The following is a 26,054-nucleotide window of genomic DNA, read 5'->3' as shown; positions in this document are numbered from 1 at the left end:
AGGGCAGTTCACAGGTTAAAATCAGAATATACTAAAACCACAAGATACCTAAATTAAAATATCATCATCATCATCGTTACTTTTACTTAAATTTGTATGCCCAGCCTTCGCCTGAAGATCTCAGGATGGTTCACAGCTTTAAAAAACACAAAGCAAAAATTTAAAAATGTAAAAATTGTAAAAAAATGCATGGCAAGGGGTTGGACTATATCATTTCCCAGAATGCCTTTATTACCTCACAAGACCACCACATATGATAAAAGGTGCCTTCTTTTTCTTTATATTTCCAACAGATATTTGTACATGTCTTATACAATTTTGCTAACTTACAGGGAGTCAAATACCATCTGTACATCATTTTCATACAGTTTTCTTTCAGTGTACAACACGCCGAGAATTTCAAATCAGTTTTCCATAAACTTTCCGAATCTGAAAGTTGGATATTGTGTCCCAAATCCCTTACTCGGTGTACCATTACAGATTTAACTGGTTCATTCTTTGTATGCCATTCCAAAAGCAATTCATACATTTTCAACAGTATTTTTTTTCCTAACAATTTTTTTTCAAATCTTGAGGTCTCATGACTGAAACCCCTTTTTTTATCTGTCTTGAAAATATCATTTAATTGATGAAATTGTCGCCAGTCAGTTAATAAATCCCTTATCTCTTCAAAATCCTTCAGTTTTTTGGCAGTTTTTCAATTTGCTGGCATGCTCTGTATTTTGTATATATTTGTATTTTGATGTTTTGAATGTTGGCTGTAAGCAGCTTTGGGCACAGCTCATTGTGGGGAAATGACATATAAACATGGCATTTTTATCAGCCGGAACCTGCCGGAACTCAGTCACGGCTCCTCTCAAGTGGGTGCCATTCCCATTATAAGAGAATGAGGGAGGTGTTCATGGTGACTGAAGACACCTCTTTTTCTAGAAAAATAGCAGTGCAGAAGTAAACTCAATCGATCAATCAAACTCATATGGCATACAATATATTTCGCTTCACTGACTGGTGTTGTCATTGAATAATGATGATGATGATGATCTGGGAGGGGTGGCTAACACCCCAGAGGACAGGATCACACTTCAAAACGACCTTGACAGATTAGAGAACTGGGCCAAAACAAACAAGATGAATTTTAACAGGGAGAAATGTAAAGTATTGCACTTGGGCAAAAAAAATGAGAGGCACAAATACAAGATGGGGGACACCTGGCTTGAGAGCAGTACATGTGAAAAGGATCTAGGAGTCTTGGTTGACCACAAACTTGACATGAGCCAACAGTGTGACGCGGCAGCTAAAAAAGCCAATGCAATTCTGGGCTGCATCAATAGGAGTATAGCATCTAGATCAAGGGAAGTAATAGTGCCACTGTATTCTGCTCTGGTCAGACCTCACCTGGAGTACTGTGTCCAGTTCTGGGCACCACAGTTCAAGAAGGACACTGACAAACTGGAACGGGTCCAGAGGAGGGCAACCAAAATGGTCAAAGGCCTGGAAACGATGCCTTATGAGGAACGGCTAAGGGAGCTGGGCATGTTTAGCCTGGAGAAGAGGAGGTTAAGGGGTGATATGATAGCCATGTTCAAATATATAAAAGGATGTCACATAGAGGAGGGAGAAAGGTTGTTTTCTGCTGCTCCAGAGAAGCGGACACGGAGCAATGGATGCAAACTACAAGAAAGAAGATTCCACCTAAACATTAGGAAGAACTTCCTGACAGTAAGAGCTGTTCGACAGTGGAATTTGCTGCCAAGGAGTGTGGTGGAGTCTCCTTCTTTGGAGGTCTTTAAGCAGAGGCTTGACAGCCATATGTCAGGAATGCTCTGATGGTGTTTCCTGCTTGGCAGGGGGTTGGACTCGATGGCCCTTGTGGTCTCTTCCAACTCTATGATTCTATGATTCTATGATGATGATGATGATGATGATGATATATTATTTATACCTCTCCCAGCTGGCTGGGTTTCCCCTGGTGAACTTTTGAAGTGCTTTTGCCTGTTGCGCAGCTTAGCAGAGTATAGCAGAGTACTGCAGTGTTTCTTAGGCAACTCTTGAGATGTCTCAGGCAAGACGATGATCAGGAACAAAGCTGACGACTAGTAGCTTGATTCTTGTAGTTCATTATATACAGCCGCAAACATACAAGTCTATCTACAAGTTACTATTTACAACACAACTTCTTCACTCTCAGGAACTCCTCAACACTAACCAACTCAACACTTACCAACACTAACCATTCTATCAAGCAGTGTCATAGGTCATGCTGCCTATCTGAGGGACCTCAGCCAATCAAAGAGCTGTTGCTGGGTCTCCTTATCTCTAGGCAGATTCCTTTCATGCTCTGTCTTCCCAGGCTGTGGAGACACTAATTTGCAAAGCTGCACATAAACCATGGATTCCAACATCCCCAGCCACTCTAGGCGGCTTCCAGCAAAATATTAAAATACAATAATTCATCAAATATTAAAAGATTTCCTAAACAGGGCTGCCTTCAAATGTCTTCTAAAAGTCAGATAGTTGTTTATTTGCTTGACGTCTGATGGGAGGGTGTTCCACAGGGCAGGCGCCACCACCGAAAAGGCCCTCTGCCTGGTTCCCTGTAACTTCGCTTCTCACAGTGAGGGAACTGCCAGTAGGCCCTCGGAGCTGGATCTCAGTGTCTGGGCTGAACGATGGGGTGGAGACGCTCCTTCAGGTATACTGGGCCAAGGCCGATTAGGGCTTTAAAGGTCAGCACCAACACTTTGAATTTTGCCCAGAAATGTACTGGGAGCCAATGTGGGTCTTATGTGTAATAATAATAATAATAATAATAATAATAATAATAATAATAATAATTTATTTATACCCCTCCCATCTGGCTGGGCCTCCCCAGCCACTCTGGGCGGCTTCCATAGAAACCAAAAATACACTAAAATATCACACGTTAAAAACTTCCCTGAACAGGGCTGCCTTAAGATGTCTTCTGAATGTCAGGTAGTTGTTTATTGCCTTGACATCTGCTGGGAGGGCGTTCCACAGGGCGGGCGCCACTACCGAGAAGGCCCTCTGCCTGGTTCCCTGTAGCTTTGCTTCTCTCAATGAGGGAACCGCCAGAAGGCGCTCGGCGCTGGACCTCAGTGTCTGGGTAGAACGATGGGGGTGGAGACGCTCCTTCAGGTATACTGGACCAAGGCCGTTTGGGGCTTTAAAGGTCAGCACCAACACATTGAATTGTGCTCGGAAACGTACTGGGAGCCAATGTAGGTCTTTCAAGACCGCTGTTATATTGTCTCGGCGGCTGCTCCCAGTCACCAGTCTAGCTGCCGCATTCTGGATTAGTTGTAGTTTCCGAGTCACCTTCAAAGGTAGCCCCACGTAGAGTGCATTGCAGTAGTCCAAGCGGGAGATAACCAGAGCATGCACCACTCTGGCGAGACAGTCCGCTGGCAGGTAGGGTCTCAGCCTGCGTACCAGATGGAGTTGGTAGACAGCTGCCCTGGACACAGATTTGACCTGTGCCTCCATGGGCAGCTGTGAGTCCAAAACGACTCCCAGGCTGCGCACCTGGTCCTTCAGGGGCACAGTTACCCCATTCAGGACCAGGGAATCCTCCACACCTGCCCGCCTCCTGTCCCCCAAAAACAGTACTTCTGTCTTGTCAGGATTCAACCTCAATCTGTTAGCCACCATCCATCCTCCAACCGCCTCCAGACACTCACACAGGACCTTCACCGCCTTCACTGGTTCTGATTTAAAAGAGAGGTAGAGCTGGGTATCATCCGCATACTGATGAACACCCAGCCCAAACCTCCTGATTATCTCTCCCAGCGGCTGCATGTAAATGTTGAAAAGCATGGGGGAGAGGACAGAACCCCACAAGTGAGAGCCCTGGGGTCTGAACATTCATCCCCCCCCCCACCACTTTCTGAACACGGCCCAGGAGGAAGGAGCGGAACCACTGTATGACAGTGCCCCCAGCTCCCAGCCCCTCAAGACGGTCCAGAAGGATGTTATGGTCGATGGTATCAAACGCCGCTGAGAGATCCAGCAGAACTAGGAAACAGCTCTCACCTTTGTCCCTAGCCTGCCAGAGATCATCAACCAGTGCGACCAAGGCAGTTTCAGTCCCATGATGAGGCCTGAATCCCGACTGGAAGGGATCCAAATGGTCCGCTTCTTCCAGGCGTGTCTGGAGTTGTTCAGCAACCACTCGCTCAATCACCTTGCCCAGGAATGGAAGAATTGAGACTGGGCAATAGTTGGCCATCGTGGCCGCATCTAAAGATGGGTCTCGATCTTATGTGGTCTCGACTGCCGCTCCCTCTCACCAGTCTAGCTGCTGCATTCTGGATTAGTTGTAGTTGCCAGGTCACCTTCAAAGGTAGCTCCATGTAGAGTGCATTGCAGTAGTCCAAGTGGGAGATAACTAGAGCATGCACTACTCTGGCAAGACAGTCTGCAGGCAGGTAGGGTCTCAACCTGTGTACCAGATCAGAATTGACCTGCACCTCCATGGGTAACTGTGAGTCCAGAATGACTCCCAGGCTGCACACCTGGTCCTTCAGGGGCACATTTACCCCATTCAGGACCAGGGAGTCCTCCATACCAATCCACCTCCTGTCCCTCCAAAACAGGATTGTCAGGATTCAACCTTAACCTGTTAGCCACCATCCATCCTCCAACCGCCTCCAGATACTCACACAAGAAATTTACCGCCTTCACTGGTTCTGATTTAAATGAGAGGTAGAGCTATGTATCATCTGCATACTGGTGAACACTCAGCCCAACCCCCCTGATGATCTCCATATTCTTCTTCATGCTCAGGCTATGAACGAAAGCATTAAGTTTGCTGGAGAGCCAGGCTGCTGGTGACCTAGTTGCTGGAGTTTATTGGCCAGTGACGTTACCATGGATAAATGCAGATGTAGCATTGTGACATCAGTGTATGATGTCACAGACAGAATGAGCTTCAAACACCAGCAAAGTGAGAGACAGTTAACAGTCAAAGCCAGGCTGAATGCTGTGGGTATTCGTCTAGCTGGATGGTCGTTAAACGTGGGACACAAATTTTGTTGCAGGTTATCAAACGTGCAGTTCAGGCAGCTCCTGCCCTTCATATTTTCCACTCAAAGAGTCAGCAGGGATCCTGGGCTCTTGCTCAACGTCACTCTGGGCTACAACATCTACGAAAACTACTTTGATGCAAGGACGACTTATGATGCTACAATAGACCTTCTCTCTACTGGGCAAGCAAACATCCCAAACTACAGCTGCGGAAGGCGGAATAACCTGCTGGCTGTCCTCGAAGGGGCTGACTCTGAAATCTCTGGCCAGATTTCAAATATGTTGAGCATCTACAAAACCCCACAGGTAGGAAATGGGAAGTGTGGCTGGTACTGTGATACCTTGGTTCCTGAACGGCTTAGTTGACAAACAAATCGGCTCCCAATCACTGCAAACCCGGAAGTAAGTGTTCCGGTTTGAGAATGTTTTTTGGAAACCGTACGTCCGTTTTGGCTGCTGCCATTGTTTCTGGGGCCAATCATCCAATCAGAAGCCACACCTTGGTTTGCGAACGTTTTGCAAGTTGAACGGACTTCCAGACAGGATTGAGCAGATTATGTACTGACACCCTGTATTTCTAAGGCTGCTTTTTTAAGAAGTATAACCACATGTGAAGCAGATGTTAATGCATAGTGTAGGATTTTGATTGCAAAATCACACACACACACACACACACAATAAATGACAACAGCCATTTCAATAGCTAGTTGTGATATTTTAGGTTTGCAAACACCTCGGCTTTATCCTGAGATTCAAAACCTTCCTTTTCTCCACAGGTCAGTTACGATTTTGTTTCCCCAGCTCTGAAAGACAAATCTCAGCTCCCTTTTGTCTACCGGATGGTCCCAAGCACTGAGACCAAATACTTGGGCATTGCCAAACTTCTGCAGCATTTTGGATGGAGGTGGGTTGGCCTCGTCGTTCCAGAAAATGACAACGGAGAGAGGGTCATGAGGACTTTGACAGAAGTGCTGGCAAGGGAGGGGATCTGCGTGGCCTTCTCAGAAAAAATCCCAGCACTCGTTTTGTACAGAAATATTTCCCCCATGATTGCGTTCCTCGTGCAGAGGAAAGTCAACATCGCCATTTTCTCTGGGGACTCTCAATCTGTTTTCGGTTTAGCTTACGTCATATTCCGGGCTGTGAGGAGCAAGCAGCCCACAGCAGGTAAAGTTTGGATCATGACGGCTTTGCAGGACATCAACCTGAGTGCTCTTTACCGCATGTTTGAGATGCAAAACATCCACACCTCATTGGCCTTCCTAATGCAGTTCAAAAAGGGGACGAGGTATGAAAACGTCAAACCGCGGTTTGATAAGAAAGGATTTCGTTGCTTTCATTTGAAGTATGCGCTGGCGGCAAGAGGTCAAATGAGATGCGTCGAGAAGAAGGAGAGCATTTATCAGGAGGTTGATGAAGGCAGCTTGACCCTGGACAGCTACATGATTTACAGTTTGGTCCGGGCTCTGGTGCTTGCCTTAAGGGCTACATTTGCATCCAGATCCCGGTGGATGGTGAGGGGAGGTGGAAGCGACTTGGTCTTCCAAAGGGTACAGCCATGGCAGGTATTCTTTTCTCTCCTTCACTGCTAACATTATTGCCAGTTCATTTAATACATTGAGTCTATGGGAGCCAGTGTGGTGCAGTGGTTAAGAACGGTAGTCTCGTAATCTGGTGAACCGGGTTCGCGTCTCCGCTCCTCCACATGCAGCTGCTGGAGGTAGCCCAACTACCTTGGGCCAGTCACACTTCTCTGACGTCTCTCAGCCCCACTCACCTCACAGAGTGTTTGTTGTGGGGGAGGATGGGAAAGGAGAATGTTAGCTGCTTTGAGACTCCTTAGGGTAGTGATAAAGTGGGATATCAAATCCAAACTACTACTACTACTACTATTCTTCTTCTCCTCCTCCTCCTCCTCCTCCTCCTTCTTCTTCTTCTTCTTCTTCTTCTTCTTCTTCTTCTTCTTCTTCTTCTTCTTCCATTTGTGTTCCTCACAAGTTAGGTTGTCTGCCTTTAGCAACATTTAGCAGCCCTCTATAGGGAAGTTTTCAATGTTTAATGTTTTAAGTTTTTGTATATGCTGGAAACTGCACAGAGTGGCTGCGACAACTAAGACAGATGGGTGGGGTGCAAATAATAAAAATGTTGTTGTTGTTATTGTCAGTTTGCATTTATTAGTGCAGAAAGTATTGATCTGATGTGTAGTGATCTTTTCTATTCTAATTCATTCAAGAGGTTTCTGGAAGCTTCTCTGTACGAAAGAAGCTTCGTGATTGTTTGGGTTATACCTTCAGAGAATCTGAGTACAGCTGGCTTGAACTGGTTTTCTTATCTCTTCCAATTAAGGTCATGTTGACTATAAATATGGGCCAGAAGGAGCCTGGGTCTTACTTTCCCTTTCTGTCTCTCTTCCTCCTGGTGTGATGTTCTGGACATTGTATGCTTAGTGTTAAGGTTTAGTCTTGTTATAAGTTTATAAGTTTTTGTAAGTGCTGCAACCGGATTTTTATGGACTGAGCCAGTCCTGAATGTATTGGATTTGTGGCCATTCTGCTCATTTGCCTTCAATAGCAAGTAAAAGCTCTGCTGAATGAAGTACAATTGCCTCTGGTCCATTTTTTGGGAGTTCTGCTACGTGTTTAAGTTTTTGTTCTTTCCCAGAAGAGGAAGGGCAACAGTTGTTGTTGTTGCTCATGAAAACCTCATGAAAACCTCATGAAAATTCTTCAGCAATTTAGTGTGAATTTCTTCTAATTAACACATTTTTTGTATGCGGTTTTGATTAATGTACACATATTTGGAAGCAAGTGCTCCTAAATTAACATGTTGTGTGCTATTTTCATGGATATGGCACATTTCCCCCTAATATACAAATGTTCGTGAATGTTGTTTGGTTGGAGGAACCGCATTGCGAACTTGGGCTTAGTGCAGATTTGGAAGGCTGGCTCTGCTCCGGTTCTCTTATTGTTTTGGAAAGTGCAAATTTGATAAATTCAGCTTTGAACACAAACTGAAATTGAATTTCTCCTCCATCCCCAATAGGCTGAGAGTTAGTGAGGGTCCAAAGTTCTTCCAATGAGCATCATTTCCTCCTTAGCTGTGGTCATTGGACCTCATAAGGCAGGAGGCAGGGGGGTAAATGGCAGGCATAGTCAAATGAATGTTTCATCCCCATCCTCTTCCTCGATGAGTGTAGGAGTGCAAATATCCAGAGCGTGGGGTCAGGTGGGATTACTATGAGGAATTATAAAATATGCATCAAACCATTGTGTCCACGATTAATGCATTGTGTTGACTGGGTTTGATACATTGACAATAAATTCTGATCAAATCCCACAACCCTCTGCATCTCTGGCCATTTCCTCTACTGCCCATTTCTCTTGCTTGACAAGTCAAGTCACGTACACTGCCAGTTGCTTCGCCAGGCAGGCGTCCTGGATCATCTAAGATAGTGGGCAAGCTTCTTTGAAGTAGCTTTCTGATATGTTAATCTTAGGATGTTATCTTAGGGCCAGGAAACAGGTTTCACATTAAGGTGATAATGATCACTGTCCTCCTGGCCATCCTCCTTATCATGTATATTGCTTGTTTATCACCTCTGGGGTTGCCAGGTGTCCTCCTCTGTAGTTCTGTTCTTTGTTTATCCCAGAAATATGTGTGCTTAATTAGTTTAACTTGTCCCCACATGGGTTTGTTGAAATGCTCAGAAGAAATCTGATTGGTTCTTACAAACACTCTGTAAAAAGTTCCTTTGTGAATAAAACGACCTGGGCCGAGGGGACAGAGATTATTATACGCACCCTTCCCAGAGTCTTGCTGCTTCAAGCCTCTGCGTGTATTCTTATTAATCAGAGTTCAATCCTTCCTTTACTTTGTGAACGCCTCAGATGAGTTCTACGAATGCAACATTCCAAAGCGGAGGAAGCTGAGAGGCAATGCCGGCCATTGGATTGGTTAAAAGTAAAAATGCGCACAGGGAGCCTGGCTGAAGGTTGGTGGGCTGGAGCCCCATTTGCTCTAACTGACCAGCCCCCATTGGTGTCTGCGGCACTGCATTCCAAAGGCTGCCCCTTGGACGCTTGGCTGGAGCAAAGAGTTCACTCTGCCCTTCTCTGCGTGATGGGAAGGGCCACGGGCCACGCTGGGAGAGTCAGGACAGACAAAAGAAAGCACTCCTTCATGCAACCAATAGTTAATCTCTGGAACTCACTCCCACAGAAGGCAGTGATGGCCACCAATTGGAATGGCTTCAAAAGAAAAATAGACAAGTCCACAGAGAAGCCTATCAATGGCTACTAAGCCATGATGACCCTGTTCTGCTCCTAAATGCCTGCTGTGGAGAGCATTGCAGGTGTGCTCCGGTCCTGTTTGTGAGGAGAATCAGAGCTTACAGGTTTAAACAGCTCAGAGTAAGCGTCCTGCCCACTGGGGAGTGGTTTCCCTCATATGGAAATCTGTTCTTTGTGTTCAGTCTCCTTTCAGTTTTGACCAAGATGGGAGACAAGATGCTGATGGGAGCCAGTGTGGTGTAGTGGTTAAGAGCGGTAGACTTGTAATCTCGTGAACCAGGTTCGCTTCCCCACTCCTCCACCTGCAGCTGCTGGGTGACCCTGGGCTAGTCACACTTCTTTGAAGTCTCTCAGCCCCACACCTCACAGAGTGTTTGTTGTGGGGGAGGAAGGGAAAGGAGAATGTTAGCCGCTTTGAGACTCCTTAGGGTAGTGATAAACCGGGATATCAAATCCAAACTCTCCTTCTTCTGTCTCTGGAGTTTCTGATTTATTGCTGCTGTACATAATAAAGCTTCTTAGATTAGTGAAGAAGCTGCGTACAGACTCTCTTTTCCTGCATGCTCAAACACAAAGCACATGGTGTGCCTACACTCTGCTACAGTCCAGAGAAGCTGAGCAGTGGCAGTGGAAGCGTACCGGACCTCATTACTTCACACTGTTTGTGGGTTTCCGACAGGCATTAGTCTGGCCAATGGGAGAACAGGATGCTGGGCTGTTCATATTCTAGGACAGTGTTTCCCAAACTTGGGTCTCCAGCTGTTGTTGGACTACAACACCCATCATCCCTAGCTAGCAGGACCAGTGGTCATGGGCAATGGGCACTGTAGTCCAAAAGCTTCTGGAGACCCAAGTTTCCAGAACATGCTTGCTTATTGATGCTCAGAAATTTTGGAGGTCCAACAAGGCAAGTTTGCAATACCAAACGCTGCTGTTTTCTTTGCCATAATAGCTTCACCCTTTCCTGAGAAACTTCCACTTTGACAATACTTCCGTAGACGGGCTGCACTTGGATGAGAACGGACACCTGGCAGCCGCCTTCGATGTTGTGAACGTGTTAGTGCTCCCCAACAAATCAATTGAGAAAGTGAAGGTTGGGAGTGCAGAGAGACACAACCCCTCAACAATAACGTTTGCTATAGATCCAGATGCCATTGTGTGGCCTGGGTGGTGTAACCAGGTGAGACCTACTTAATTTTCTTTCTTTTTTTTACTAGAAACTCAAAGCCAACAAGTGAAGGGGACAATGACAGACACAATAGTGTCCCTATTTCCCAGGGACAGTCCTGGATTTACAGAAGCCACCCCAGTTTCTGATTTGATCTCAGAATGTCCCGCTTTTCCTTAGGACACGCCTATTTTCCTTGGGTGAAATTTTGGAGGGTATGGAGTTATCCAACCCCAGAGCCAATGAGATAACTAGACAGTCTTTAGAAGCCATCTGAAGGCAGCCCTGTATAGGGAAGATCTTTAATGTTTGATGTTTTATTATGTTTTCATATATGTTGGGCAGTCCAGTCAGCTGGGTGGGGTATAAATACTATTGGTAGTACTACCACCACCATTATTATCATCATCATGGAATAGGACATCCCTATTTTCATCAGAGAAATGTTGGAGGGTATGCAATGAACGTCCTTGCCTTGTGTTGTCCAATTTTATCTTTTTATAAGCCGCCTTGAGTTCCTGTCGGGGCAAAAGCCAGGGTATAAACAAATACCGTATTTTTTGCTCTATAAGACTCACTTTTTCCCTCCTAAAAAGTAAGGGGAAATGTGTGTGCGTCTTATGGGGCGAACGCAGGCTGCATAACTATCCCAGAAGCCAGAACAGCAAGAGGGATTGCTTCTTTCACTGCGCAGCGATCCCTTTTGCTGTTCTGGCTTCTGAGATTCAGAATATATTTTTCTTCTTGTTTTCCTCCTCCAAAAACCAGGTGCGTCTTGTGGTCTGGTGCGTCTTATAGAAGGGAAAATACGGTATATAGTAGTATAGTAATGTTAGTATTCTTGCCCCGTGTTGCAGTCATGGGATTGTTTTATCACATGACAGTGTATGCTTTCATTCCACATTGTGGGAAGTGACGGAGACAGGATGTTTATATTACTGTGTTCCATGATGTGGGACTGTTGTCCTTTGTCCTTTCTCTTTGCTGTCTGATGAGAAAGGGGAAGGAGCTAAGTCAAAACACTCCAAGTGTATTATGTGTAAATAAAGTAGTTTAGCCAATATTGCTGTGCTGCTGAGTCTGTCACGCGGACTGCTAACACTCTGCTGATCCTAAAGTGTGCTGATGCCTCTTGGTTGCTGTAATGTTCGGGCTGGAGAAAGCTTTTGAAGCTCCCGAACAACCGACCAGGAAAGAGAGAACATGCTAGCCGTGCATGTGTCTCTATTGGATTCCTACTCACGTGTAGGACGCTCCTGACAAGTAATAACAGTACAAACAAACAATTGGATCTCCTTTCAGCCTCTTGACTCATGTACAGAGAGACTGACTGGCCAACCTAGGCTTTCCCATAGTCTTAGCCATACAGTGGTACCTTGCTTGTTGAACGGCTTGGCTCCCAAACAAGTCGGCTCCTGAACACCGCAAACCCAGAAGTGAGTGTTCTGGTTTGCGAACATTTTTCAGAAGCCAAATGTCCAGCACGGCTTCCACAGCTTCCGCTTTAGTGCAGGAAGCTCCTGCAGCCAATTGGAAGCCACACCTTGGTTTTCGAACAGTTCCGGGAGTTGGAGAATTCTTAATTTAGAATGGGGAACATTTCAGGACTATTTGAAGAACTATTGCAAACCACTTAAAACACTAGCAGGCTTGAATTAAAAACGAGCAGTGAAACAATTTGAGTATAAAGGATAAATAACAAATGTATTTAAATTGGATATGCAGTGATAAGAGATATGACATAAGCAATCGAGGAAAGGGGGCGGAGGGGGGACAATATTTGGTGATTTAAATTGGATGTGTAAATATGTACTGGTATAAGATTTAAAAAAATTAAAAATTAAAATTTAAAATTTTAAAAATTAAAAATTTAAAAAATTTAAAATTTAAAATTTAAAAATTTAAAATTTAAAAAAAATAAAATTTAAAAAATTAAAATTTAAAATTTAAAAAATTAGTGCCCAAGTTCTATTGTTATAAGAGAAAGATAAAAACTTTTCTCTGTTCGCTTTCTCCACCCACTTCCTTCCTTTTATGAACAGACCCCGCCTCATTCAAGGTGCAGCAAAAGCTGTCACCAGGGATACACCAAGGTAATTCATGAAGGCCAACCCTTTTGCTGCTACAGTTGCTCACGGTGCATGAAAGGGACAATCTCTGCTCTGGAAGGTAAGAGGGGAGCCCTTGGAGAAGGCAAAGAGAAGGGATTCATATGTCAGCGCCAGCATTTCTGATTATGTACACACTGATGGGGTTGGGATGCCTCCTTCTTCCCGTTGAAGTGAGGTTGGACAGCTATCTGCCAGAGGTTCTTTAGCTGTGGTTCCTGCATTGCAGGGGTGTGACTCAGTTGATACCTGGGTCCCTTCCAACTCTTCAGTTATATGAATCTATTATTCTAACGCCTACTGGACACTACATCTTCTTCTCCTGTTGCATGTAGGACTTCTTAACATAACAGAATGTAATACACAACAGAGATAATAGTGATATATGAATGATGCTGAACTCACTGCTTTTCTTTTCAGATGCAGACCACTGCACCAAATGTCCAGAAGATCAGCATCCAAACAAAGATCAAGATCAATGTGTCCCTAAGATTATCACCTTCCTGGCCTATGAAGAGTCTTTGGGGACCCTCCTGACCTCCTTCACCCTATTCTTGTCCTTATCCACAGGGATTGTGTTAGGAATCTTCATTAAATTCCTAGACACTCCCATAGTCAAAGCAAACAACCGGGACCTCACCTATATCCTTCTTGTCTCCCTCCTGTTTTCCTTTCTGTCCTCTTTCCTGTTCATTGGGCAGCCAAGGAAGATGACCTGCCTTCTCCGACAATCTGCCTTCAGTGTCATCTTCTCAGTTGCCGTCTCTTCCGTGTTGGCCAAAACCATCACAGTGGTCTTAGCTTTCCTAGCCACAAAGCCAGGGAACAGGGTGAGGAGATGGCTGGGGAAGAGTTTGGCCAACTCCATTGTCATTTCCTGTTCCACTGTCCAAGTTCTCATCTGCACCATCTGGCTTGGAATGTTTCCACCATTCCCAGATTCCGACATGCACTCCCAGCCTGGAGAGATCACCCTGCAGTGCAATGAAGGGTCTGTTGCCATGTTTTACATTGCCCTTGGCTACATGGGCTTCCTGGCTGCCATCAGCTTCACAGTAGCTTTTTTTGCCAGGAAATTGCCTGGGGCCTTCAATGAAGCCAAGCTGATCACCTTCAGCATGCTGGTCTTCTGCAGTGTTTGGGTGTCCTTTGTGCCCACCTACCTGAGCACCAAGGGGAAGTACATGGTGGCTGTGCAGATCTTCTCTATCTTCGCTTCCAGTGCTGGGCTGCTGGGCTGCATCTTCATGCCCAAGTGCTACATTATTGTATTCAGACCTGATCTGAACACAAAGGAGCATCTAATGATGCAAACATCTGACAATAGGAACTAGTTCTGTCCCCACTGATATCTAGACCAGAACCATAGCTTCTGATAAGGCCCAATCTTTATCTAGGATGGTTCCAAGACGTTATTCCTTTTGTGAAATTAACAAGGCTTTGGTGTAGGGTCTCCTCTGCAGTGGCTCCAGTGTTATGGAATTTCTTCTGCAAGGAGGTCCACTAGAACTCAATGTTCCAGTGAATCTTTTAAAAGCTGCCTCACTCACACTGAAGCTCCTTCCACACTCCGTGCATTTATATGGTTTCTCCCCTGTGTGGATTCTGCAATGAGTATTTAATTCTGATGTGTCTAAATGTGTGTTTTTAAAAATATTTTTATTAAGAATTTAAACAAAACATATGATCTTAAAACATATCATCCTTGATTTCCCCATTTCCCCCCTCCCCCCCATAAAATGACCCACCCTCCCCTCCCCCTCTGACTTCCCTCAGCTCCAGTCTCTGATTTCTCTACAAATGCTGTTCTTTGCATTTTACAGAATTGTATGAATCCTTAATTTATCTGACTGGTTGTCAATAAAAAGCTTGTGAGTGTTTATTCAAAACCTGCCAAGGAGTCCGATTCACTTTGTTGTTCCTTTAGTACTTTGTAAAAGGTTCCCATTCATCTTTAAAGTCACAGTTGTCCTTGTCCCGTAGCTTATGTGTCAGTTTTGCCAATTCTGCGTAGTCCATCAGTTTCTCTTGCCATAGTTCTTTAGTCAGGGTTATGTCTAAGTGTTTTAATATACAGTGGTACCTTGGCTTAAGTACATAATTCATTCCGGAGGTCCGTTCTTAACCTGAAGCTGTTCTTAACCTGAAGCACCACTTTAGCTAATGGGGCCTCCTGCTGCTGCCGAGCCGCCAGAGCACGATTTCTGTTCTCATCCTGAAGCAAAGTTCTTAACCCGAGGTACTATTTCTGGGTTAGTGGAGTCTGTAACCTGAAGCGTATGTAACCCGAGGTACCACTACACATTTTTGTTCTGTTTCTGTCATCCGCACCCTGAGAAGTAGAGGATTTCTTCTTCTCATTCTTTGACTGTTTCCTCTCAGGCCTGTCTGCTTTTCTTTGATTTCCAAACATCTTTCTTCCTGCTTCCTCCTTGCCTGTTTCTGACGACATCATCAGATGCGCCATATAATCTGCATTGTTCTTCCCATCATCTCCTGGAGGGGGTGGACCAGGAGAAGAAAATCTATAATGCTCAGGTCCTGCATGTGGGTTTTGTAGAGGCATCTGGTTGGCCACTGTGAGGTCAGGATGCTGGACTATAAGGGCCATGGGCCTGATCCACCAGGACTCTTCTTATGTTCTTTCATCTACTCCATCTGAAGCTACACACACACACACACACACACACACACACACACACACACCGCATGCACCCTTCAGCAGCAACCTGCTTTATGAGTTTGCTGCTAAACTGGCTGCTCAACCCTAATGCTGTTTGACTTTGGCCAGTTGGAAAACTAATATGCATCAGAGAATATAAAACACCAAAAATAAATGGTTGGATTCATACCACATCCCACCCCAGAAATGCCCACAGAGATAATGCTTGAGACATGACTGGAATCAAAAATATAGTTCTCTTTTATTTTATCCTGTAGAGGGAAATTGAAGCCATACAGAAGGGTCTCAAAAGGAAAACAAAAGGCAACAAAGGAGGTGCTGAGTTTGTAGCGATACCCTCCTCTTCCTTTTGTTATTCCGGGTTTTGGCAGAGCAGGGCAGGCTGCAGTTCAGACCTTTGGGACTATCAAGGGGTGGAATAAGCAAATTGGGCCACATACTTCCGCTTGTCCCATTTCTAGAAAAAATTTCCTTTACCCCACTACTTTCCCTTGGATAACCCTCTCTTGAGCGCTAAATCAGAGCAAACCTCAATATGGAGAAAACCCAATCAATGTTTGCTCCGACTCAGTGGTGAAAAAGTGGTTTCTTCCCAGGGGAAAGCAGAGATGTGGATGAGCCTTGCATTTGGAGAAATCCTTCTTCCCTCTTCACAGCCACTGCTCTATCCCCCCTCCTTATCCGGTGGAAGGAAGATAATAATAATAATAATAATAGTAATAAATTTTTATTTATACCCCGCCCTTCCTGGTTCAGAAAACTGGGCTCAGGGCAGCTAACAACAAATTTAAAACACTTAATTGATGCAACAACAAAAACAGCATAAAATACAGTATAAAACGTAACAATAAATTCAGAATTAAAAAATCAATTTAGGGGGGAAATCCATCCAATAGACATTAGATGATCACCAGGGCTAGCTGGCTAAATTAGTCCTATTTGGATAAGCGAGGAGACCAGATGCCAGCAGAGTCCGCCTGGGAAGCGATGGGCTGCATTCTTCATCATGCATTCCCCTGTTTAGTTTCGGCTGCAATGGAGGAAAGAGTATAAGAATCTCCTTTGGCCAAGCATTCACCCACAAGTGTCCCAATTTGCTCTGGGGAAACAGAGGCAGGAGATCCAGGTGGCAACCCCCCTCCAAACCCCCCCCCCCATGCCCAACTACTGCCCTTTCATGCCCTTCCCCAAACCTAGCAGCCCAGGTGGGGCCCCTCAACCTGCCCAACAGGAGGCCTGGCCTCCATTCAAGTTGCTTTAATTCAGGACACTAAATCAGTGGTTCCCAAAATGGGCAGTACCATGCCCTGGGGGGGGGGCAGTGGGATTACTTGGGGTGGTGCTAAGAGGCGAGTGGGCAGCAGGGGGGGGGGCGGTGCTGGAAGTGTAAATGACTATCAGGTTTTAAAAATCTGGCAGCACTGCATCAAACTCATCCGTTTTGTTGAATCAATTAAAGAGCTGAATTGGGTTTTGAATAAACATGCAATTAATTGTCACTGTTTTGAATTTTATTGTGTTATTGCCTTCATTCGTGGGTCGTGAAAACTGCTGTTTTGAATAATGCTTTTTATAGGGTAGGGTAGGACATAGCTGTCAACCTTTTTTTGTGAGGAATCCTATTCGGAATAAGGAAATTTTCCTTTTAAAAAGGGAAACATTGACAACTATGAGGGGAGGATGATTTTTGGGGAACCAAGGGGGCAGAGGCCCTAAAAGGTTTGGAAACCACTCCCCTATATCATGTCCTGCCCCCCCCCCCGAAGAAAGCTGGATTATGGTCTGGGATGGCCTTTGGTAGTTTCGAGCCAGTTCAGATTTGCACAAGGCAATCTCTGTTCATACTCTACCTGTACTGCAGGGGGCGCTGTACTCTGCATCAGCACCATCATCTGGAAAGAGAGGGAAGCAAGAGGGAATCATCTGGAAAGAGAGGTCAGGCCAGCCTCTGCCCCCCCAGAGCTTTCTCCATCACCACTTTTAGACTAGTGGGTGGTTTTTAAGGGGTTGGTTGCAGAATGCTCGTAAATGCATCTACTGCATGGTGGTTCTAAATTTTGCTTTGGGGGTTAACTAAGAAGTGGGATATGTGAACCTTAATGGTCTTCATTTGTGGGGGCCTTTCTTACCTGTTTCATAGTAATCATAGACTCTTGCCACAGCCGGCTTTAAGTTCTGGACAGGCACGTCCTGCTCCACAGTGAAGGTGTAGCTCTGGGTCATGTTGGTCACCTGTGGACAAGCAGGTGGGATCATCACTTGAGATACAGAATCACAAGACTGCTGAGATTCTGTGTCCAGGGCAGCTGTTTACTCGCTCCATCTGGTATGCAGGCTGAGACCCACCCTGCCCACAGACTGACTCGCCAAAGTGGTGTATGCTCTGGTTATCTCCCACTTGAACTACTGCAATGCGCGGGACTACCTTTTAGGTGATCCAGAAACTACAACTAATCCAGAATGTGGCAGCTAGACTGGTGACTGGGAGTGGCCGCCGAGACCATATAACACCAGTCCTGGAAGACCTTCCTTGGCTCCCAGTACGTTTCCGAGCACAATTCAAAGTGTTGGTGCTGACCTTTAAAGCTAAACGGCCTCGGCCCAGTATACCTGGAGGAGCTGGACCTCAGTGTCTGGGCGGAACGATGGGGGTGGAGATGCTCCTTCAGATATACTGGACCAAAGGAGAGATTCTCCTGCCTCCAGTCTAGCTGCCCTCTTTTGTCAGGGACTGGACAGACGAGGAGGGCTAGGGATCGCCTCCTCTTTCTCCTCTTCATCCATTGGAGGAGGAGGGGGTGGGGGGATTGCCTCCCCTTTCTCCAGCAGTTTCAGGAGACGAGAGAAACAGGATTGAATTACAGCAGAACGCAAAGCTGCCAAGTTATGAGGTGTTAGGAGAAGGAAGGGGAGGGGCAGAACTGGCAACAGAGACATCTTTGGAGAGCATAGAAGCACCACCATCGCCCTGGACTCTCCGCTCAATTAGAATTCAAGAGCAAAGGGCTCAACGACATTTGTCTTCTGAGGCCCTCCATGGAGACAAGTACTGGTGCTGGGGAAAGAAGAGGAGGAGCTCAAAGTGAGCAACGTCACTGTGGAGTTCAGGGCTGGGTTCTTTGTCTTGCAACCCAATGACTAAATAAAACCATAAATATGAACTTTCTTGTTTCTTCCTTGGTGCTACTGGGGGAGGAGAGAATTGCCCAAGCCTGACATCTTTGCTCACCTTCTCCAAATACAGCAGGACGTGACTGGTGCTCACTTCCGTGCGCTGGACCAGATTGTGCCTTCCCAGCTGGTGGGAGGCAAAATGCAGATTATTGTTGTTTCTTTATTTCATAAAATTCATAAACTAATTGACTGTAAAAAAGCAACCTCAAAGCAGTTCATGAAAAAGATAAAATTATACAGTGGTACCTCGGGATACATACACTTCAGGTTACATACGCTTCAGGTTACAGACTCCGCTAACCCAGAAATAGTACCTTGGGTTAAGAACCTTGCTTCAGGATGAGAACAGAAATTGTGCTCCAGTGGCGCAGCGGCAGCACAAGACCCCATTAGCTAAAGTGGGGCTTCAGGTTAAGAACCGTTTCAGGTTAAGAACGGACCTCCGAAACAAATTAAGTACTTCAACTCGAGATACCACTGTAAATCTTTGAATAAGAAACGTCGACAACAATAATTTGAAACTTTAAAAAAGTTAATATAGCAGTAGACTGAAAACAGATTAAAACTCGCATTAGCTTCCTAAGCACCTGGGTTGGCTTGTCCGAACAAGAATGTTTTTAACAGTTGGCTGGTGTCAAGAGGCAGGGAGTTCCACAGTGCACTAGAAGATCGAGTTCTTACAAATGCGGAACAGGTATTATACGGCAAATGTAACAGTGCCAGTTCCGCCGATCGAAGGGGTCGAGTGGGCATATATGGGGAAAGGCGATCTCTGAAGCCTCAGGGAGTGCAGCATAGTCTACCTTAAGGTGAGGGCAAGGAGAGCCTTCTCTGTAGTCCTGGCAGATGAGGTTGAGCTGTGTGGTGTCCTTGGCTTATATTCATTCATTCATTCATTCATTTATTAGACTTATTAGCCACTTGTCACCAGAAGGTCTCCAAGTGACTTACCTAGTGGCTAGTGGACATTGCAAGCTAGTACAACATTCGCAGCCCCAAGATATGATTATGCCCGTTAGGTCACCTGACTTTAAAACCAAGACGGGATTGGACAATCCCATGGCCAATTACTGTATCCATCAGCTGCGAAAGCTCACTGGCACCTCTGTGAACAAAGGTTGCAGACCTCAGAGTAGCAAAATTTGGAGACAGACTAACAAACACAAGGAGAAGTCCCGCTTGTGAGACACCCAGAGGGATCCTCATGGCTGTTTTTGGAGAGAGGATGCCTGGGGTAGGTAGGCAATATGCCAAAGGCAGCTCTTTTCTTCTCAAGTCTCCTACAGCCAAGGAAGTAGGCTGTAGTTTGTGGCGGGGCCTTCACACACAAACGAAGCTCTTACCTGCTTTACGGATGGTTTCACCGGGATGAATCCCGAGAGCATCTTAACATCGATGATGGCCATGTTGGAGGCCGGTCGGTTGCCGGTGTAACTGAGAAGCCAAAGAGAGAGGGGAAAGAATCGCACCACTCTTCTCCCCCGACAGCCCACCCCGTAACCATCTATCCATCTTCTAATACAGCCTTTGTGGGTCCCCCACAACTCCCATCCCCCCTAGCTAGCGAGGCCAGAGCTCAGGGATGATGGGAGTTGTAGTCCAACAACTGGGGACCCACAGGATGAGAACTGCTGTTCTAATACATCCTGATTGTGGGATGGTCCAGATTCCCAAATAGCCTTGGCCAATGAAGGGGACTACCTGACATTGATGGCAATGTCAAAGGTTTTGTGGGCTTTGGGTCCAGCGCAGGTCTCTGGAACTGTGCGCACCTCCAGCATGAACGGCGCATCTTCCTGGTGGGGCTGCACGTTGTATTTCAAAGTGGTCTGGAAAGGAAACAGGGCTCTAATAATAATTAGTAATTTTATTATTTATACCCCACCCACCAGGCTGGGCTTCCCCATCCACTCTGGGTGGCTTCCAGCACACATAAAAACATAGTAAAACATCAAACATTTAAAAATTTCCCGATACAGGGCTGCCTTCAGATGTCTTCTAAAAGTTGTGTAGTTCTTTTATCTCCTTGACATCTGATGGGAGGGTCTCTCTCTCTCTCTCTCTCTCTCTCTCTCTCTCTCTCTCTCTCTCTGCATCAGGCATGTCCTAGATTTACAGCAGTGACTTGGACACCAACTCAGAGGGTAAGCGGCCTCTGGAACCAGGAGGGCAGTAGGACAGCCAACCAAGGTGTCAGGTGTGCGTGCAAGAGCCAGGCCCTGTGACCAATAGGACTTTGCAGGACTTGTTCTGAAGGGGCAAGGTGCGGCCGCACAGGTGAGGCTGACTGGTAACTCACAGCACCTGGTGGCAAGAGCTGGGAAGGGATATAAGGTCAACATTTCCCTTCGGCTCTTTGCCACAGTGACACGCTTCCTGCCTTGCTGCTTTTGGCTCTTTGCTTCCTGATCCTTGAACCTCGGCTTCTTGACTCCTTGCTTCTTGATCCTCGGACTCTTGGCTTCCTGACTCCTGGCTTCTGGACTCCCGTTCCTGCTCCCACCCCGCCATCTTGCCCCTGGTCCTGATGTCCCCTGCCAGGATTTCGATCGCCTGTGAACCGGACTGTGACACAAGGGGCTACTATGGATCTTGACATCACTGAGCCCATCAACCAATGCAGCCTTCTAGCCAATACCCCCAGAGGGGCCAGAGTCCTCACACCTGAGGGCTGTATGAAAGTTAGCAGAGAGAGGACACAGGCCCCAGCTTCAGGCTGGAGGTCTGCCCCTTTAAAGGTGGAGGGTCTTAGAGACAATATAATGGTTCAGTTAGCATCCAGCCTTTGCTGGAACAACTTATCCCTTCCTTGGCACATCTCTAGGATTCTGAATGACCTATTTCCACTCACTGGCTTGCTAAGTTGCGATAAACCCTGGTCATAGAACCATAGTAGAGTTGAAAGGGATCCCAAGGATCATTTGTCCAACCCTATGAAATGCAGGAAGCCTAGCTAAAGAATCCCTAATGGGTGGCCATCCCACCTCCGTTTAAAATCTCCAGTGAAGGACTGCCCACTACCCTCCAAACAGCTCTTACTGTCAGAAAGTTCTTCCCAATGATTAGTTGGAATCTCTTTTATTGTATTTTGAACCCATTGGTCCTACCCACTGGAGCAGCAGAAAACAAGCTTGCTCCATCCTCCATGTGACAGCCCTTCAGTTTGTTTGAAGTTGACTATCATGTCACCTCTCAGTCTTCTCTTCTCCAGACCAAAGATACCCAACTCCCTCAATTGTTCCTCATAAGGCTTGGTCTCCAGACCCTTGATCATCTTGGTTGCCCTCCTCTGCACACATTCCAGCTTTTCAATACCTTTCTTAAACTTTGGTGCCCATAATTGGACACAATACTCCAGGCATTGGTACTATTACTTCTCTTGATCTGGACACAATGCTACCATTGATGCAGTCTCGAACTGCATTAGCTTCTTTACTAACACAATGTTGACCCCTATATCATTTCCAAACGTACTGTTGCCAAGATTGGGGTCCCCCCCATTCCTTTTGTTCTTGCTACCTGCTCGGGGCAACTGCCCCAACTTGGTTTCTCCATACTCCACCAGAAGGAGCTTATGGAAGGGCAATGTCTTCCAAAGCAAAGCTGCCACCGCCTTGTGCAACCTCAACAGTCTCGTGGGCCACCCGAGTGCTGGTCTGGGCAGTTGTGTTGCTGTGATCCAGAACATCACATGTCACACTTTCTCTTTCCCAGGCACCCATCCCGGGTGGGACACTCACTCACCTGGACGTGGACACAGCCTTCCCCCTTGGCAGTGCTGTCGTAGTCCCCTGGCACGCTGGGCAGAGCCTGGCACTGGAGAAGCAGGCGGTTGGTGCTGTCCACTTGGAACTGCCTCAGGACGCCCCCAGTGGAACTCAGGGTCACTTCTGTGCCCGTGCTGCTCTTGGAGTAGGTAAAGGCACCGTAGAGGGAGAGGGCCTGGAGGGCGACTACAGTGTCCTGCAACACAGACCCAGGGGAAGGTGGGCATGGACCTTGTTGTAGAGAGGACGGTCCTCAGTTTGAAGTTGTCCCCTGGTTGAAGTCCAGTTATCATAGACTAGTAGAACTGCAGAATTGGAAGGGCCCCCTAATTGTCATCCATCTTGTCATGAATTCTACTCCTATTGATCCAGAGCAGATTCCAATGTATAGTTAGCAACTTAATCACGTTGCCACTTTTGCCATCTAGGCTGCGTCACTGGGCAGGGCCCCGCCCAGGGGTAGCTCCACCGACCAATTAGTGTCAGCAGGAGATGTGGCCGTGGGAAATTTAAATCATGGCACGGCCAGAGAACCCCCTCTCGCGACCTTCACACCAGCCATTTGGTATACACCTACCTTGTAGCAATCGTCACAACTTTGTGAGGTTAGGCGTTGGGTAAGCCTTTGTTTGGAGGGAGGAAAGGTTACTATCCACTAGGGAACTGCGGGTCACAGGGCCTTGGCACACAAGTTGCGCACCCGGACAGCAGACTAGGCAGGCCCAGAGGTCACAGTCCTCCTTGCTCTAGTCTTGCATTTCTATACATTACAGTAATCATTTCCACATTTCCATCTCTTTCTCTGCACAAGTCTGTTGTCCTCTTTTGTTGGGAATGCATTTCCACTTTGTGGAGTAGTAGTAATAATAATAATAATAATAATAATAATAATAATAATAATAATTTATTTATACCCCGCCCATCTGACTGGGTCTCCCCAGCCTTTCTGGGCGGCTTCCAACCAAATATCAAAAACAATACAGAGTCAGACATTAAAAACCTCCCTAAACAGGGCCGCCTTCGGGTGTCTTTTAAAAGTAAAATAGTTGTTTGTTGCTTTGACATCTGATGGGAGGGCGTTCCACAGGGCAGGCGCCACTACTGAGAAGGCCCTCTGCCTGGTTCCCTGTAACCTCATTTCTCACAGCAAGGGAACCGCCAGAAGGCCCTCGGAGCTGGACCTCAGGCTGGATGATGGAGGTGGAGATGCTCCTTCAGGTATACAGGACCAAGGCCGTTTAGGACTTTAAAGGTCAGCACCAACAATTTGAATTGTGCTCGGAAACGTACTGGGAGCCAATGAAGATCTTTCAGGACCGGTGTTATATGGTCTTGGCGGCCACTCCCAGTCACCAGTCTAGCAGCCGCATTCTGGATTAATTGCAGTTTCCGAGTCACTTTCAAAGGTATCCCCACATGGAGGATGTATAAGTGGCCCCAATGAGCAAGGGAGTTTTCCCTAGGGGATGTAGACATCATATGGTATACCCCAATCTGCCAGGGAAGAAGCCAAGACCCAAGGGGGACATCAATGGTCACCTCAAAGTTATTGTGAGAATTTGGGTTCCTTGGGGTTTGCATTCTCAGCCAAGGCATCCAAACTTTGGCAACATCCTCAACGGGCCCTGGACTTTCCATTACCATACCCCAATTTCCTATGATTGAGAGATCTTTTTTTTTATTGACTTAAAAAAAATAATTATACAGACAGCAAAACAAAGAAGTCTAAATTAACATTCCCTTCTACCGATAAGAAATAATAATAGCTATTACAATAATGAAAATACTAAAAATACATTTACTTCCACTTTTAAACTTCTATTCTGGTTACAATATATTACTATTCTATAAGAATCTATTATTTCCTTTGCTGTCCCATATATTATTTTATTTCCCAATTTCAACCTAACCCTCCCCTCCTCCCCACTGCTTCCCTTCACCTGTGTGAGATCCTCCCATCATAATATATTTTTTTCTAGTTGCTTTGATAAAATAGAGTAACGTGAAAACGGTTAAATTATAATTACTTCTTTTGTCCTTACTCGCTTAACAATTGCCTATTAAGAGTTCTGCTTTAACACCATGTATTCTCCTATGCATTCCCATTCTGTATAGAATTTTTGATTGGAATTTTTTTATTGGATTTCAAGGGTTTGCAGCAGCCCTGACAGCTTGCTGTGCCTTCCCATCACTCCTTGCAAACTTTGGTCTGGATCCCAGGAAGGAAGGAAGGAAGGAAGGAAGGAAGGAAGGAAGGAAGGAAGGAAGGAAGGAAGGAAGGAAGGAAGGAAGGAGGCTTACCTGAGTGGAGGAGAAGCCCCCAGTGGGGTTCTGTTGCCGGCTGAGCCACTTGACAACGCGGGTGGCCGTCCCCAGCTCTTCCTGGGACGGCGCTGGCTGTTTGGTCAGGTAACTCAGGAGGACGTAGGCTGTCATCTCCACCTCCGCAGACGGAGCCCGGGGAGGACCAAAAAATGAAAGGCGTGTGTCCACCTCTTTCTTTCCAGGCCGCTGCCAGTGAAGGGAGCCATCCTCTTCAGGGAGGGAGGGAGGGAGTCGTTAATGTTTGGGTCAAGCAACCCAGGGACCACTAACACTGTCGGTGCTGTGGAATGTGGGGAGAGGGCCAGCAAACTGTTTGGATCCTGAGAAGAAGGCGGATCTTTGGACTGGTGGTTTTGTCTGCATTGCCAACTATTCATTCCCACCAGGGAATGAGGAGCCAGATTTTCAAGGGGAGAATAATAATAATTATTCCGTCCGTTAAGAGTTTGGGTGTAATCTTCGATACCTCCCTCTCTATGGAGGTGCAGATTACAGCTATAACAAAGGCGGCATTTTTTCATCTCCGCCAAGCTAAGCAGTTGGCTCCTTATCTCTCTCGCCCTGACCTAGCCACTGTGATCCACACGATGGTCACCTCCAGACTGGATTATTGTAACTCGCTCTACGTGGGGCTGCCCTTGAGACTGACCCAGAAACTCCAGCGGGTGCAGAATGCCGCGGCGAGACTCCTTACAAGGTCTTCGCTGCGAGATCATATTCATCCGGTACTATACCAGCTGCACTGGCTCCCGGTGGAGTACAGGATCAGGTTTAAGGTGCTGGTTTTAACCTTTAAAGCCCTATACGGCCTAGGACCCTCGTACCTACGGGACCGCCTCTCCTGGTATGTCCCACAGAGAAATTTACGGTCTGCAAATAAAAATATCCTAAAGATCCCAGGCCACAAAGAGGTTAGGCTGGCCTCAACTAGAGCCAGGGCCTTCTCGGCTGCGGCTCCAATCTGGTGGAACGCTCTGTCACAAGAGACGAGGGCCCTGCAGGACCTGACATCCTTCCGCAGGGCCTGCAAGAAAGAGCTGTTCCACCAGGCCTTTGGTCAGGGCACAGCCTGACCCCCTCCTCTGGCAATCTGCACAGAATTTTGCTTGATGGTTGCCATTAATTTGATTTTAATTTGATTTAATTAATTTTATAATGAATGTATTTAGAATGTTGGACTATTTTGATTGTTGTTAGCCGCCCTGAGCCCAGCTTCGGCTGGGGAGGGCGGGATATAAATAAAATTTATTATTATTATTAATAATAATAATAATAATAATAATAATAATAATTTATTATTTATACCCCGCCCATCTGGCTGTTTCCCCAGCCACTCTGGGCAGCTCCCAATCGAGTGTTAAAAACAACACAGCATTAAATATTAAAAACTTCCCTAAACAGGGCTGCCTTCAGATGTCTTTTAAAGATAAGATAGCTGCTTATTTCCTTCACATCTGAAGGGAGGGCGTTCCACAGGGCGGGAGCCACCACCGAGAA

General features: G+C 46.2%; 3 protein-coding genes across 3 annotated transcripts in view; 1 reads left to right on the top strand and 2 right to left on the bottom strand.

Moving 5' to 3' along the window:
• LOC114592563 (uncharacterized) overlaps window positions 1-26,054 on the bottom strand; it is a 400,972-nt gene that overhangs the window by 259,991 nt on the left and 114,927 nt on the right. Inside the window, 1 exon segment of the mRNA XM_077923100.1 lies at window positions 2,137-2,144. Within this exon segment, the coding sequence (XP_077779226.1) occupies window positions 2,137-2,144 (8 nt within the window).
• Window positions 4,888-13,942, top strand: LOC144327066 (vomeronasal type-2 receptor 26-like). Its single transcript, XM_077925281.1, has 5 exons — window positions 4,888-5,349; window positions 5,820-6,557; window positions 10,285-10,512; window positions 12,543-12,669; window positions 13,029-13,942. Exons 1-5 carry the CDS (start codon window positions 4,888-4,890, stop codon window positions 13,940-13,942), a joined length of 2,469 nt encoding a protein of 822 aa, XP_077781407.1.
• LOC114591176 (alpha-2-macroglobulin-like) overlaps window positions 15,509-26,054 on the bottom strand; it is a 62,727-nt gene continuing 52,181 nt past the window's right edge. The window contains exons 29-36 of the mRNA XM_077923094.1: window positions 24,534-24,766; window positions 22,210-22,428; window positions 20,167-20,294; window positions 19,809-19,899; window positions 18,521-18,589; window positions 17,421-17,523; window positions 17,142-17,183; window positions 15,509-16,321 (exon numbers count right to left, since the gene is read on the bottom strand). Of these exons, the coding sequence (XP_077779220.1) occupies window positions 16,296-16,321; window positions 17,142-17,183; window positions 17,421-17,523; window positions 18,521-18,589; window positions 19,809-19,899; window positions 20,167-20,294; window positions 22,210-22,428; window positions 24,534-24,766 (911 nt within the window). The 3' untranslated portion in view covers window positions 15,509-16,295. The remainder of the gene's footprint in view (window positions 16,322-17,141; window positions 17,184-17,420; window positions 17,524-18,520; window positions 18,590-19,808; window positions 19,900-20,166; window positions 20,295-22,209; window positions 22,429-24,533; window positions 24,767-26,054) is intronic.

Source organism: Podarcis muralis, chromosome 2 (genome assembly GCF_964188315.1).
Source record: "Podarcis muralis chromosome 2, rPodMur119.hap1.1, whole genome shotgun sequence".
In the NCBI taxonomy this organism is placed as follows: domain Eukaryota; kingdom Metazoa; phylum Chordata; class Lepidosauria; order Squamata; family Lacertidae; genus Podarcis; species Podarcis muralis.
This window is presented reverse-complemented; position numbering and strand designations above follow the sequence as displayed.